At 40.8% G+C, this 15,305-nt stretch overlaps 1 protein-coding gene across 2 annotated transcripts; it reads right to left on the bottom strand.

Annotated features, from left to right (window-relative positions):
- Positions 1 to 700: 700 nt before the first annotated feature.
- Positions 701 to 13,972, bottom strand: NDUFB6 (NADH:ubiquinone oxidoreductase subunit B6). 2 transcript variants are annotated; one of them, XM_006098788.3, is made up of 4 exons: positions 13,673 to 13,968; positions 10,990 to 11,082; positions 4,534 to 4,578; positions 701 to 881 (listed from the first exon to the last, which is right to left on the bottom strand). In XM_006098788.3, the coding sequence occupies exons 1-4, from the start codon at positions 13,850 to 13,852 to the stop codon at positions 813 to 815; spliced, it is 387 nt and encodes a 128-aa protein (XP_006098850.1). In that variant the 5' UTR covers positions 13,853 to 13,968; the 3' UTR covers positions 701 to 812. The 2 variants fall into 2 exon arrangements, with proteins under 2 accessions (XP_006098850.1, XP_023618258.1); XM_023762490.1 differs by lacking the exon at positions 4,534 to 4,578 and having other exon boundaries at positions 13,673 to 13,972.
- Positions 13,973 to 15,305: the final 1,333 nt, after the last annotated feature.

The raw sequence follows: 15,305 nt of genomic DNA, 5'->3' as shown, positions 1-15,305 counted from the left end.
TCATTTATTTTTTTTAGTTGCTCCTCGCGATCGTATTACTTTCCTGGGGATATGTCATCTATGCATCGACAGTAGCCGCTCGACGACAACTAAGGAAGAAATACCCGGACAAAATATTCGGGAATGAATGAAATTTGTAATTCCTCTAGATTTTATTCTATGCAAATACTTCACTTTATGCTTACCTGACACGTCTATATTTAAAGTAAAATCCATAATATAAAGTTTTCAAATTTATTATTGCATACAGTCCTTTATAATAAACCATGAATGTGCTAACTTTTCCAATACGTGTACTTTTAAGTTCTCATATAACAAAGCAACCTAGATCTGACAGCCTTTGAGTATCAGGTCATAGATGAAATGACATGATTTTCCATTTAGAGTTCCCAAAATACTTCTTTTAAAATGCCTCAGAAAGCCACCTTTAAAACAAAAGTGTGTGGAATTTCTAACCTTATATTTGTTTATTACATTTCATTCTGTTGCATACCTACACAACAGACTAAGTATTATGTAAGAAAAAAATATCGTGTGACTAATTTTCTACATCTTATTTTCTGACTCAAGAATGGCCAGAAAAAGGTGATCGTTCATATCATTTTTTTAAGCAGGTCCAGTTTGTACTTACTGTTAAATAACTAAATAACTAAAAAAAAGTCTTAAATTGTACAGTGTTTGGGAAGAAACAGGCAACACATATCTGAGAGTAAACTTTATTAAAGTTCCTTTTCCAGAGAATATATTCAGTAAATATGGTAATGTAGCAACAAAACTTAGGCTCATATGCCTTTGAAATTTTAAATTAATCTTCAATGATGTTGATCAGGAAATTCTTTCATTGGTGGAATTACTTCTCCAGTCTCCAGAATTATATCACCCTAGGAAAACAAACATGTATTAGTAGAAGGATCTTGTCTGCAAGGTATATCCTCTCAGACCTCACACTGAAAATCTAGTTCAGCTTTGGCATTCACATTATAAAGGGACTTAGACAAAGCAGTGTCTGTCTAAAGATGAGAAACCAGTATTCAAAATCTTAAGGTATAAGTGAAAGAATAGGGGAAGTTTCACTCAAAACAAAATGACCAGAAAGAGCATAAAAGTGGTCTTCACAAAGTGACACAGGAATAATGTTTACTTGCAAGGCCCCAAGAAATAGAAGAAACCCTAGAAAAAAGTTACACCGAAACACCTTCAGCTCAATCCTGGAAACTCCATGGACAAACTATATAATTAGTTAATATAATTTCAGGCAAATTACTTAGCTTTAGTTTCAGCTTTGTGTTCAAGATAGCAGATTCTATCAACCTGACAGTCCATGAATGACTGGGTAGAGTAGAATTATTCCTCATCCCCACCCCAGCCTTTTCCTGACCTGGTACTGCTCAGGATTGTTATTTAATAAAAAAATACACTTTATGTTTAAGCCATTATACATTTTGGGGATAATTTATTACCACAACTAACATTACCCTAACACAGACATTAACATTCTGAAATGGTACTAATGCTGCCGTAATAAAAATTAAACCACATGGCGCTGGCTTAGCAGTCTGGAGGCAAGGACACTGGCATTGGAAGGTAAAAATAAAATGAAAGCCAGTAATAACTTGGAAGCAGACTGTCTAATGAGCTTGAGGTTCTAGGAGAGGAAGCTGGAAAAAAGTTAGGAGTTCAACTATTAGTTGTCTTGGAAAAGTACCTTAGGAAACATGAGCTCTGGCAAGAAGTAGCTGATTTGAAAGCAGAAATAAAAAGAAGATATCCAGGACCTTTCAGGATTGGAAAAACAAATTGCTTCTGAATCTTTAAATAGTAAGGGTTAACAATGAAGACATTCTGAGAAACAGAAGCCCAATAAAGCTCAGTAAACAGGGACGCAGCCCTTTGTCAAAGATCAGATTGAAGTGCAGTCTGTTTCAGATAGCCTCCGAATAGCTGCCACTGCGTTGAGAGGCAGCTGCATGAGGACAGCGAAAGGAGAGAGGAAGGCCGCCTCCTCCTCCCCGCCCCTCGCCGCGATCTCCGGAGCTGCTCGGGCAGCGAAGTGTAGGAGCTGGAGGTTCGCTCCGCCGCCCCGAGCCGCAGGGCGCCGGGTGGGCGACAGCGGCCGGTAGCCCGGTGCTCTGCACGGCCCCCGTAGAGTGGCATGGCCGCCCTCGCCTCCTCGCCATCCCTTGCGCTCGCGCCCGCTCGGGGACTGGCGGGCCGCGGCGCACCTGCGCTCTGGGTGCGCAGCCGGCCCTGCCCTGCCTCCGGGTGTAGCAGGCAGTCATGCCGTGCCCCACGCCCGGCCGCGCGCGTCCAGCCCGCTGGCCTTCCCTTAGGGCAGCCCAGCCCCGGGGAGCCCGGCGCGCCCGACCAGCGGCGAGATGAGCTTCTTCGGCTTCGGGCAGAGTGTGGAGGTGGAGATCATGTTCAACGATGCGGAGAGTAGGAAGCGGGCTGAGCACAAGACGGAGGACGAGAAGAAGGAGAAATATTTCCTCTTCTACGACGGCGAGACGGTCTCCGGGAAGGTGAGCCTCGCGCTCAAGCACCCCAACAATCGACTGGAGAACCAGGGCATCAAGATCGAGTTCATCGGGCATCGGTCAGGAGCAGATGTCACAGTGAACACCCCCTTGTGGGTTGAAAACCTCTGGCAGAGAATTCATGCCCTATACCACATGCTCCATGTTTAACTCTGTTTTTAGGCACTTCCTGGGAAGTCTTGTTAGATGCTCTCTCGGGTCCTCAGGGTTCAACGAAGAATATCTGTTCTCCCCTTTTGCAAAGGCCAGAAGCACTGGCCCCGGGTAGGAGGGGCCTGGGGAAGGGGAGTCCCTTCGCAGGTCTCTGCAGGCAGTGCTCAGCCTGAACCGTTCACCTCTGGCATTTCAGAGAATGAAATCAGGTGGAAGATCAGCTGATCCCGCAGGAACCTCTGTCGTTAAGTCAAATCCAGAATGAGTGTGGCCTTTTATGTATCGGAAATAGGTCTAAAGAATGAGTTTCATACCCTCTGCTCTCCGGCTTCTAGCTTAGATAGGATTTCTCAACAGCATGCTGTTGACATTTGGGGCCCGGTCATTCCTTTTGGTGTAGAATGTTTAGCAATGCCCCCCGCCCCCGTTTCTACCCACCCAATACCAGAAGTACTCCCCAGCTGTAACCTCAAAAATGTCTTGAGATACTGCCTTACGTTCCCTACAGGGTAAAAATCCCCCTAATAAAGACCCACTGAGTAGATAGGATGAATCCAAAATATTTTCAGCTGAGTGTAACATGTGAGGTAGCGAAGTCCTTGCCTGCTTCACATTAGGATTTTCAAGTAGCAGCTTTAACACTGTTGCATGGATTCTTTGGCTCTGTCATAGCAGTGTAGACAGGCAGGGTTAGCCTGTGTCTGAACCACTGTTCCAGGTGGCAATACCTCGTCAATACAGAAAGATAACCACAATGTCTGCTGCCCCAGCGGGATTGACTGAGCTGCCCCAGCTGGGGGTGGGCTGGGGGGGGGGGGTGTGTGTGTGTGTGTGTGTGTACCTGCCCTGACTGGTTTCTTGTCTAATTCCTTGGATCCCAGAATAGCGTCACTACTTAGTTTTCTCAGTATGTTTTATTGCTTCCATTGATAACTCTTCCTGGGCCCGAGCACTCTGGGCTGACTTGACCTTGTGCCTTTCTCTGGGCTACTTTCTTCCCTGTAAGACGAGGATAACAAAATCACCCCGTGAGAATGTTGTGATGTCCAAGGGTTGTGCTTCATGCAGCGCGTGGCGTATCTGTGCCATATACCTAAGACAGTGTGCCGACTGACCGCAGGGCACCAGAGCCAGGCATTTTGTTGAAGTTGTGGTCTTGTGGTTTTCTCCTTCATTGCACTCTTTGGCTATGTATGAAGTGGGTGGGACTCGGTCAGATTCTTTCTGAGATCTGGCTGTATGGTAAGAAAGTTGATTGATATCATTGTGCTCTGTCCCCTTCCTCATTGATTTCCATTTTAACTCAAATTTTTTCTTATAAACAGTAGTCTCTTTGATTTGGTTCTTTTCTTCTCTCTCTCTCCTTTCCCTTCCTTCCTTCTTTCTTTCCTTCCTCCCTCCCTCCCTCAGAAGAGTTAGTTCTGTATCTTGAAAATGAAGTGGTTTATGTAATTAACCTTATCCTTATGACTAATTTATTTTTCCTCCTGATGAAAGTGTATTTGTCACTGGCTAGAGGGGGTCAATGGGGGGAAAAAGGGGACATATGTAATACTTTCAACAATAAAGAATTATTTTTAAAAAAGAAAAAAAGAAAGAAAGGAGAGAACTTGGTAACTATATAGAAAGGTGGCCACCTTCCATTTTCAACTGTAACTACTACCTTACACTATTACACTATTTCCTCCTCTTTTTCTTTATTTTTGTACAAGAATATACAAAATAGGCACTTGAAGTGACAGTGAAAAAAAAGGAACATTTTAGTCAATCACTTAGCAAGGGAAAGGAGAAAGAAAAATAGTGAAAAAAAAAAGAAAGAAAAATCAGATGTTTTAAGACTTACTGGGAATATTCTGGGCTTCCTTTCAACCATGCCATATGGTTTTGTCTGCAATGAAAGTAATGCTCTGTTAATTATGGTTTCAGAGTTTCTTCTAAAGAAATAGATCATATACCAAATGTTTAACTTAGTCCCAAATTTCCACCAAACTCCAGACTCATACAACTGTATATTCAATATCGCTACCAGTATTTGGCTGTCAAGCAGGCACCTCAAACTTAACCATGTCCAACACTTAAGTTTCCCCAGTCCCTAACTTGCCCCTATCTTGGTACAAGACCCTTTCATTCTCCCAAGTAAGTAGGACAAAAACTTTGACTTCTCAGCAGATCCTGTTGGTTCTACCTTGAGATTATTTTCTGAATGTGCCGCTCACCACCTCTAGTACTACTATCCTTGTCCAAGTCTCTATCATTTTTCACTTGTGTGCCATCCTACAGTCTAATCTCTACACTGCAGGCAGAGTCAAGTAATTCTTTTATCATGTATCACTCCTCTGCTCAAAGTTTCTTAATTCTTTGAGACAAAGCCAGAGTCCTTGCAGTGATCTCTAAGACCCTGCACAATCTGGCCCTTGGCTACCTCTCTGAACTCCTACCTCTCTCTCCTGTACTATAGTACTTACACTATGGTAGCTCCTTTGCTATTGGTCCCATCAGTTGGGCCAGCTTGAGCCTCAGAGCCATTATACTTAACTAGAGGCCTGGTGCACGAAATTCGTGCACAGGGTGGGGGAGGGTGTCCCCTCAGCCCAGCCTGCGCCCTCTTGCAGTCCGGGACCCCTCACTCCTTACCACTCGCCTGCTCACTGCTCCTTACCACTTGGCTCGCTGCTCCTTAGTGCTGCCACGGAGGCAGGAGAGGCTCCCACCACCGCCACTGCACTCACCAGCCATGAGCTCAGCTTCTGGCTGAGCAGTGCTTCCCTTGTGGGAGCACACTGACCACCAGGAAGCAGCTCCTGCATTGAGCGCCAGCCGCCTGGTGATCAGTGTGCATCATAGCAACCAGTCATTCTGGTCGTTGCACTGTAAAGATCGCTTAGGCTTTTACTATATAGATGATTCCTCTACCTGAAATGCTCTTCTCCTAGTTATTTGCTTGGTCCATGCCCTCAAGTCATTTATGTTTCTCTTCAAATAACACTTCCTTAGAGAGGTCTAATTAAAAAAAAAACAAAAAAAAAAAACCCCAGCTCCTATCATTCTCTAGTCTTTTACCCTGCTTAGTTTTTCTTCTACAGACTTATCACCTCCTTTTATACCTCTTTGTTTATCTATTTATTACCAGTCTCCAAGACCAGAATAAACATTTCATGAGGGCAGGGATTCATCTGATTTGTTCACTGCTGTATCCCTGTTTAGAACAGTGCGTGAACACAGGAAGAACTAAATAAATATTTGTAGAGTAAATGTATTGATGAAGCATATACATCTTCATGAAATACCAAACCAAAAAATGTATGGCATGATATAAAATTCAGAGAAACTGAAGCCAAAAGCAGGAAACTTAGAATACAATTAGAGGACATTAAAGTGTTTTTAAAAACATTTTACATAATACAATGTGAAAACATTAAAATGTCTTTAAGAACTCTAGTCTGGCTGGTGTGGCTCAGTGGTTAAGCATTGACCTATAAACCAGGAGGTTATGGTTGCATTCTCCATCAAGGCACATGCCCTGGTTGCAGGGCACATCCCCATTAGGAGGCAAGCAGGAGGCAGCCGATCAATGATTTTCTCTCATCATTAATGTTTCTCCGTTCCTCTCTGAAATCAATTAAAAAATATTTTTTAAAAGAACTCTGACCAGAAGTAATAAGACATTGAAATGTCATCAGAGAGAGATGGTAAAGTTCAAATAGGCAGTAAAGGTGTTAGCAAAGTGGCTGCAAGGGTTATTAAGAATGCAGTCCTGCCCAAATCAAGAGAAAATAAGGTAAGAATAAGGTAAGAGAGAGGCCTTCGGACCTCTACTGACACATAACCTTTAACTAATTATGTCCATCTTTGACCCAGGAAAAATCACCTGGAAGTACTAATCCCTCAAATAAGCAACTATATTAATGTCTTGAATTGTTGATCCAATAGCTGCACCTTGTTAAATTCACTTCTTTTAGGATATAAGTGTCTTTTCAATCCTAGAAAAATTGTTAAATATAGGTATTACAAAGTAAATCAAATCCAGAGTATAAACCGGTGAATGTCAAATTTAGTAAGTTCCAAAAACAACAGACAATCCATATATTGTTTACAGTATTTGTAATGCGTAAGGTAACCTGGCTATTAGAGGTTTTAAAATACTAATTCTAGAATTAAAGAGCATAATTTATTTAGACTTGTGATTTTAAGTTTTAAATGATTTTGTTTCTTAAGGTCATTAATTTGCCCTATAAATATTTAAAAATAAAATGTATAAATGTAGTTTGAAACATTTAAGAGAATTTGATTATGTTTGTAGGTAGAATTGTTTTAGGAAAGTTCAACTTGAATTAATCCAAAAATAATGAGAGCAAAGAAAGGAGACTGTTCATATTTTCCTAGCTATAAAAGTATTTTAACAGAATTTAGAAAACAAATTTAAAGAATTAGAAAAATGTTTTTTTAAATTTGAAACTAACAAACTGAATATTAATTTATATTCCAGATAACTGTGAACAGTTCTTTCTGCACATTCTGCACATAAAAACCACTCTTGGATGTTAAAAACAAAACTGACAGAAAATAATATATTTTCTTTTCTAGGGTCTTGCATGTTAAGGAAAAAATACAGACCTATAATCATATGAAGTGGCCTGTGTACTTGTAGATGAACATAAATACAAAAACTTTAAGCCCATCAACAATAAACATTTAAAATATTCTCTGAACCTTAGATATATAAATTGTTAGTACCCTTTAATCTGTGGGGGTTTGTGTGTGTGTGTGTGTGTGTGTGTGTATGTGTATGTGTGTGTGTGCGTGTAGTGAAAACACTAAATCCCAACTCTAATTCCTACATTAACCTCAGATTTCTAAACATAAGACACACCCTGTCCACTGGGACATCGAGAGAAACAGATGTGATAGCTCATGTTCCTAAACAATTTTACTTTCTCCCCAGGACCAGAAAGCCCTCCTTTCCAAGGCTAGAAATTTTAGAATCATAAATGACTCTGAACCTTGGTTTCATCCCTAACTTAACTTGGCCTGTTTCTTCCTTTGAAAGTATCTCCTGGTTTCACTTTTCTCTTCCATTCCTGCTGTCTTTGCCCTAACCATATTCTTATCAACGAACACCTACTAAACTGTGACAACGTCCAGCTGATTTGCTTGATGTCAGGACTTTCCTCCCTCCAATTCTCCCCACATTTTATGTTTTCCTAAATATATCACTTTTATAAAGTCACTTTCCTACTTAAAAGTGGAAAGCTTCCCACTGCCTACCACATAAAGTTCAACCTCCTCTGCCTAGTTTTCAAGACTTTCCATTAATTGGTCCCAGTCTGAGCCAAGAGTCTTGGGTAGATATGGCTATGCTCATTAGTGACTCCATATCTTTCTTTGTCACTGGAATAACTTGTCTCCAACATACTCCTACCAGAATCACCTATCTTCCAACTGTACTATAAATTCCTTGAGGTCAGGAATTTTGTCTTACATATTTTCTATAGCAATAAAGGTAGAGAACATAGTAGGTACTCCATAGTTGTTGGTCAATGGATATAATCTGCTTAGTTAAGAGAACAAAGATGATGTCAGCAATCAGAATTTTAAAGAGACCACACAATCAACAGAGAACAAGTCATGTTAGAAGGAATATTTTGAGAACCCCAGTTATTTGTTTCATTCTCCTTTTAACAAGCTAACTTCAATGAGATTATCTACAATTTGTTAGGCAATCCCTAACTTTTGTTTTACCTTGAAATAATAGTTGCAAGAATTATAAAAGTAAAATTTTTTTTACCCAGTTATTTCATAGTAAATTGCCAACTGGTTTACTTTAGGTTATTTCCTACAAATAAGGACAATATTCTTTTGTTTTAAGGACCATATTCTTAAAATAATCGCAATGGAGTCATCAAAATCAGGAATTTAACATTGCTATATTACTGCCTCCTGCTTAAAGGACCCATTCAGTCCTAACCGGTTTGGCTCAGTGGATAGAGCGTCGGCCTGCGGACTGAAAGGTCCCAGGTTCGATTCCGGTCAAGGGCATGTGCCTTGGTTTCGGGCACATCCCCAGTGGGGGGTGTGCAGGAGGAGGCTGATCGATGTTTCTCTCTCATCGATGTTTCTAGCTCTCTATCCCTCTCCCTTCCTCTCTGTAGAAAATCAATAAAATATATATTAAAAAAAAAAGAACCCATTCAAATTTTACCAATTGTCTCCATAATTGTTTGAAATTCTCAGAAAATTCCCTTAGATGACTTGTTCTTCATTGTTTAGACTGTTTAAAAATTTGACTGTTAAAACCATTTTTTTCTTTTGACTAAACAGATTATGCCTATTAATCAAGAACTGCATTTAGTTGACATGTCTATTTAGTTTTTTTCAATCTAGAAAGAATCTTCCGTTAATCTTTAGCTTTTAAGATCTTGACACTTTTGAAGTTGAACAAGGCTGAAAAGTCCCTCAATTTGGGTTCGTCTTATGTATCCTCACAATTAGATTCAGGTTATGCATTTTTGGCAGGAATATTGCAAAATTGATGCTGTTTTCTTTTTATTGTATCCTATCAAGTAGTACATTTCTGTTTGTCCCATTATTAGTAATGTTAATTTACATTTCTTAATTTAGGTGGTATCTGTCAGGTTTCTCCACCACAAAATTACCCTTTTTCTCTTTGAAACAAATAAGTACGTTTAAGATCGGTATTTTGAGATAAATCTTAGTATCTTTTGATGTTCCCTGGATGAAAAAAATATTACTATGATGATCCTCAAATTATGACTTTTCGATCATTCCTTGTCCATTTATTATTTAGCAATCTATTATACAAAAAAAGCTTTCTCTTTTACCCATTTATTATTTACTTATCTATGAGTATCAGCTCATGGATTTACATTTTATTTATTCAGTTTTCTATCATCTATTACCATCATTTATTTTGATGCTCAAACTGTCCCAATGAGAGTTCTTTCAAGCTGACTCTGTGTCCTTGTGATATAGCTCCATCATTCTTTGAACAATTCTTTACCTTCTGGAACAACAAGCTCATCTTGTATTTTCCCTGCCTCAGCCCTGGACCTGGCCATATCTCCAAAGAGCTCTGGATCCTTTCAGTGAAGAATTTTATTTAGAAAATAAGACCAGGCTTCTGGATGTGCTAATTACCATGAGGTAGCTCTGCCACGAGGCACTGTCAGTGGACAGAGCTAGAGAATATCCACACTTACATCTACATTTACTTCTATATTTATCAATCATTATTAAAAACCATGAGTTCACAGCCATACTCCCAATTCCATTCTAGTAGCACAGGGTTTTTCTCCCTTCCCATATGTGTAGCTCCCTTTTCCAACAATGGGAATCCTGATCCCACTATCAATTTTTGTACTTATCTGACCAATGTTCCTGTATATAACCAATCTCCTGTCATGATCACCACACTCCAATATAAATAACATCCTCACCTCATTCAGGTTCTGACATCTTATTCTGTGCTGCCACCTCCATCATTGCCCCAAACCACCCTTCTTCTAATATCCTACACCAGGTTGCTGCCACTGCTTCTTTCCAAACAGGTCTACTCACCAATACTTTCCCTCTACCCCCCATGCAGCAACCTACCGGGATCTAACACTCCTCAATGGGTACAAGAATGCCCTCCTACTCTGTTTGGGTTATAACACTCCACACTGGGTAGCCACCACTGTTCTCCCTTCCATGCCACTCCCAAAATGCACTCCTCCCTCACCTTGCCTGGGCTCCAACACCCTACACCAGACTATCCTTAGCCTTTAAACCACCACCTGCAAGATCTTTCAGTGAAAAAGTTCAAGCTTTTGAACATCCTGGATTCTAAAGAAAAAAAAGTTGTGAAAAATCAAATAGAATGAAAAAAAGGGAAATGGAATGATGACAAAGATAACCTTTGACTATTTTGAATTTTACCTTATACCAGATCTATGCTCAAAAAGAGAAACAGAAATTCCTTTCTCCGTTCCTACTCATGATCCTGAATTTACACTAGTATTATTAGGTCAATTACATTCTGATCACTTAAATACTGTTTCTAGGAGGAAATGCATTTTAAGTTGTAAGCAATTAATATAAAGATTAACTTTTTGAAAAGCCATATATTCCTTATATTTAATTAAACTTTTTACCTAAAAGGATTCAAAGGTGTTCACAATCAGTTACAAGAGGCACATTATTTCTACTAAGTAAAAGCAGGGTAAGGCATACCCACATAGGAAATAATTTTGTACAGTATTAAAAATAAATTCTGAAAAACACATATTTAAAACATACTTACAGCCACATGATATTTTAAATGATAATGAATAATCCAGGCAGGTATAAGTACATGAGTAAAAATAAGGAAACTGTGTCGGTACGTCTTATAGACCTAGGGAGAAAAAACCATACACAAAATAAAACAGATATCCCATCTTTTACATTTGTAGCAGAAAAAAACAAAACGTCAATAATACAACAATGTAATGATTATTTTAAAATCTCTAAATGCTACAAATTCCTTATAGTCTGTAGCTAACCTCACCCATTTAAATATTTTTACTAAACATAGGGCCTGCTAGAGGATACCTAGAGTGCAGGGCAAGTTGCATTAAGACAAGCAGCATTTTGCAAAACTATAGTAAGGCATTTATAGGTTTCAAAAAATATTACTTCTAGCCCTGGCCGGGTAGCTCAGTTGATTAGAGTGTCATCTCGATACACCAAGATTGTGGGTTCAATCCTCAGTTGGGGTACATACAAGAATCAACCAATGAATGCATAAATAGATGGAACAACAAACAAATCGATGTTTCTCTCCCACCCCCTCCCCCACTCCCTTCCTCTCTCTCTCTCTCTAAAAAAAAAATAAATTAATTAAAAAAATACTTCCTTATTATCTTTATTATAAGTTTGTTAAAGATAAAGCATGGCATAAATAATGAAAGAATAATTTTAATCAATTTAACCAGAATGATCAAACCTACATCATTTTTCAGGTAAAGTCATCTCCCTAATTTATCCATTTCAGATACCCACAAACACCACTTGCATTATTCTAAGTGTGAGGTGACAATCTGAGCACACCAATGCTGGAAAAAGTGTTTTACGTACTGGGATAGAAGGGTTCCAAGCTTACTTTCAGATGCCTTTATACTATTTTGAGAAAGGCAAAAGAGAACTAAAAAAAATGGAACTTTTCCAAGGCAGCCAATTTGACTGAAACATACCTATCCTTTCAGGGAAAAGATTCTAAGTGTTGTAATATGATTGTGGAAGAAAAAATTAACTCAAAGTAAGGTAAGATGGATTTCAATAAATGATTATTTACTTCTTTACATCATGGGAGGGATGTCTATTTTCAACTAGTGGCTGCCCAAATCAACAAGTAATGTCAAGGATACAAAGGGTGAGAGAAAAGTTGAATTAGAGTTTCATTTTACCATCATAAAAAAAAGTATCTAAGCCCTAGCTGGTTTGGCTCAGTGGATAGAGTGTCGGCCTGTGGACTGAAAGGTCCCGGGTTTGATTCTGGTCAAGGGCACATGCCTGGGGTTGCGGGCTTGATTCCCAGTAGAGGGTGCGCAGGAAGCAGCCAATCAATGATTCTCTCTCCCTCTCTCTTCCTCTCTGAAATCAACAAAAATATATTTAAAGAAAGAAAAAAGTATCTAAGACCACTTTTTCAGAAAAATTTGCACCAGACTTTGTAGCACTGTAAGAAAGTAGATACACATAGATTTCAATGTGAACTCCTTTAATTCCTAGCTCTATGGCCTAGCTCTAAGGGTAAATCACTGAGCTTTTGCAGGCCTCAGTTTGCATTCATTAATAACAGTTTTCTATCTTATAGGAGAAAAGAATTACATAAAGTAACACATGCAAGCCGAAACCGGTTTGGCTCAGTGGATAGAGCGTCGGCCTGCGGACTGAAAGGTCCCAGGTTCGATTCCGGTCGAGGGCATGTACCTGGGTTGCGGGCACATCCCCAGTGGGAGATGTGCAGGAGGCAGCTGGTCGATGTTTCTCTCTCGTCGATGTTTCTAACTCTCTATCTCTCTATCCCTTCCTCTCTGTAAAAAATCAATAGAATATATTTAAAAAAAAAAAAAAAAAAAAAGTAACACATGCAAAACCATCAGCAGAGAGCCATGCACAACGTAAGCACTCGTGTTACGTATTAGTAGTATTCCATTATTATTCCATTATTATCAACCAATGTCGTAGCGAAGTGAAAGCAATTCTGACATATAGTGCTTATCACTCATAACGGAAGTGATTTAATGAACGACCTCAAGAAAATGTGCAGAGACCCTGAAAATAAAGACAGCTCCTTGAATGAGTGACTTTCTGCAGAGTACAGTGTAGGAATGGCATTTTTAAATGACAACGTGTATTTCACGCACATAGTGGTCGTTCAGAAAGGTGGCTCTTGAATGACTCACTAAGCAGGGCAAGAGGATTTTGTCCGTTACGGTGACCACATGGGCCCGTACCATCAGCCGGAGGAAACTCGTTGTGCCTTGGGATAGTGGGCTGCAGTGTTAGTTGGGTCTCTAGAGCCTCAACCTTACACAAGTGTTCTCAAATACTAAAATCGTGGAATTCTAACTGGTGGACCCTTGGCTCTCCGTCTGGGGGAAGATCTGTACAATCAAAAGAGACCCAAACGTGCTGCAAAACCCAAGCAAAGATTTGCCTCCTCATCACACTAGACAGCAAAGGGGCATGACTCTCCCAAAGTCGCACATGCCCTTGGACTCCTGGCGCCCAGGCCAGGACTCTTGGGACAGGGCTGCGATCCGGCTACGCCTACGTCTCGGTAGAACCTAATGCTCCCTCTTTCGGGAGGAACCATCGGGCTTGCGGGCGCAGAGCCATGTCCGTGTCCTGGGTTTGGCCACGGGAGCAGGCATCCCAGCAGACAGTCTGGGGGTCGTGGAAGGTGGTGGTGTGGCGGGCGAGGGAGGCCGGTCACTCACCAGGTTCTTCCAGGGGGCCGGGTCCTGCAGAAACTTGTTCCAGAATCTCTCCATAGGCCACATCCTCTGCGGGGGCAGCACCGGCTCCCGGGGGCTCAGCTCCTGGTCCTTCAGCCATCGCCGCCTCAGTTCTCGCAGCTGCTGCAGCCGCAGTTTCTCATCGGCCGTGTACCCCGTCATGTCGCCGCTGGTACCCCGGGAGGAAACGGCGCGCCCCCGGACCTGGGACCGGTCACTGACGCGCGCTCCCGCTGGGCAGAGCGACCTTGCAAGGACGCCTGGGAGCGGCGCGCCGTGATGACGCCGCTCTGGTCTGCGGACGCTCCAATCGCCGCGCACGGGCCGGGCATGCGCAGAGCCTGCGCCCACCGCTCTTCGGGTGGGTCCTGAGGACCAGCGGGAGGATGGGCGGGGCGCTGTAGTTACGGGATGAGGGGCGCGAGGAGACGTAGGAAGTGTGAGGTCGGGGGTAGAGGCTCTGACCGGGAAGACCTGGAGAGCTGGGAGTCGGAAGGATGCGAGTATGCGATTCACTGAATGTGATGTCCAGTGTAAAATTCTTGACTTGCCTCCCCCACCTTGGAATTCCTCCTCTTGTGACTTCGAGTCTGTGGATTCGACTCAACAATTCCACTTTTAGGACTTTGCCCCCAAAATACGGTGGTAAAAATATGAAAGGAATATGTACGACTATTCACTGCAGCACCATTTATAATAAATACTGGAAATTACCCCAAAACTCCTCAATAGAGAACTGGTTGAAGAAATTATGGTACAACGACACAATGAAGTGTTCTATATACAACTGGATTAATCTCTAAAATAGATTGTAAAGTGAAAACATTTAAGGGGAGAGATAATAGTAATACTAAATATATAAAATGTTTGATTAAATTTTTAAAATAATGGAAAGAAAACGATTTAAAAAATATTACCTTTTTTTTTTTTTTTTTTTTAGGATAGAGGAGAAATAGGATAGAGGAGACAGGGATAGAAGCTAAACTTCTTAGAATATATTTTATTTAGCCTAACCGGTTTGGCTCAGTAGATAGAGCGTCAGCCTGTGGACTGAAGGGTCCCAGGTTCGATTCTGGTCAAGGGCATGTACCTTGGTTGCAGGCACATCCCCAGTAGGGCGTGTGCAGGAGGCAGCTGATCGATGCTTCTCTCTCATCGATGTTTCTAACTCTCTATCCCTCTCCCTTCCTCTCTGTAAAAAATCAATAAAATTATTTTTAAAAAATTAAATTAAACATTCTCTTACCGTACAATCCAGCAATTTCATTCTTTGGTATTTACCCAAAGGAACTGAAAACTTATGTTCACACACACACAAAAACTGCACACAAATGTTTATAGCAACTTTACTTGTAATTTCCCAAACTTGGAAACAAACAGTACGTCCTTCAATAGATGAGTGAATAAGTAAACTATAGTACATCCAGACAATGAAATATTATTCAATGCCAAAAAGAAATGAGCTATCAAGCCGTGAAAAGACATGGAGGTATTTTTAATGCATATTACTAAGTGAAAGAAACCAATCTGATAAGGTTATATACTACATGAATTTAACTGTATGACATTCTGGAAAAGGCAAAACTTTCGAGACAATAAAATGGTCAGTGGTCGC

Source organism: Myotis lucifugus, unplaced genomic scaffold (assembly GCF_000147115.1).
Source record: "Myotis lucifugus unplaced genomic scaffold, Myoluc2.0 scaffold_246, whole genome shotgun sequence".
Taxonomy (NCBI): domain Eukaryota; kingdom Metazoa; phylum Chordata; class Mammalia; order Chiroptera; family Vespertilionidae; genus Myotis; species Myotis lucifugus.
Note: the sequence above shows the minus strand (reverse complement) of the source record. Positions and strands in the feature narration are given on the sequence as shown.

Excerpts from the sequence above, each read along its gene's own strand:
- NDUFB6 (XM_006098788.3), bottom strand. The coding sequence starts at position 13,852 with ATGACGGGGTACACGGCCGATGAGAAACTGCGGCTGCAGCAGCTGCGA. Across the intron at positions 4,579-10,989 it reads ATTTAAAATATCATGTGGCT|ACAAAACCATATGGCATGGT; the intron begins GTAAGTATGTTT and ends CTTTCATTGCAG. Across the intron at positions 882-4,533 it reads GGAAGCCCAGAATATTCCCA|GGTGATATAATTCTGGAGAC; the intron begins GTAAGTCTTAAA and ends TTGTTTTCCTAG.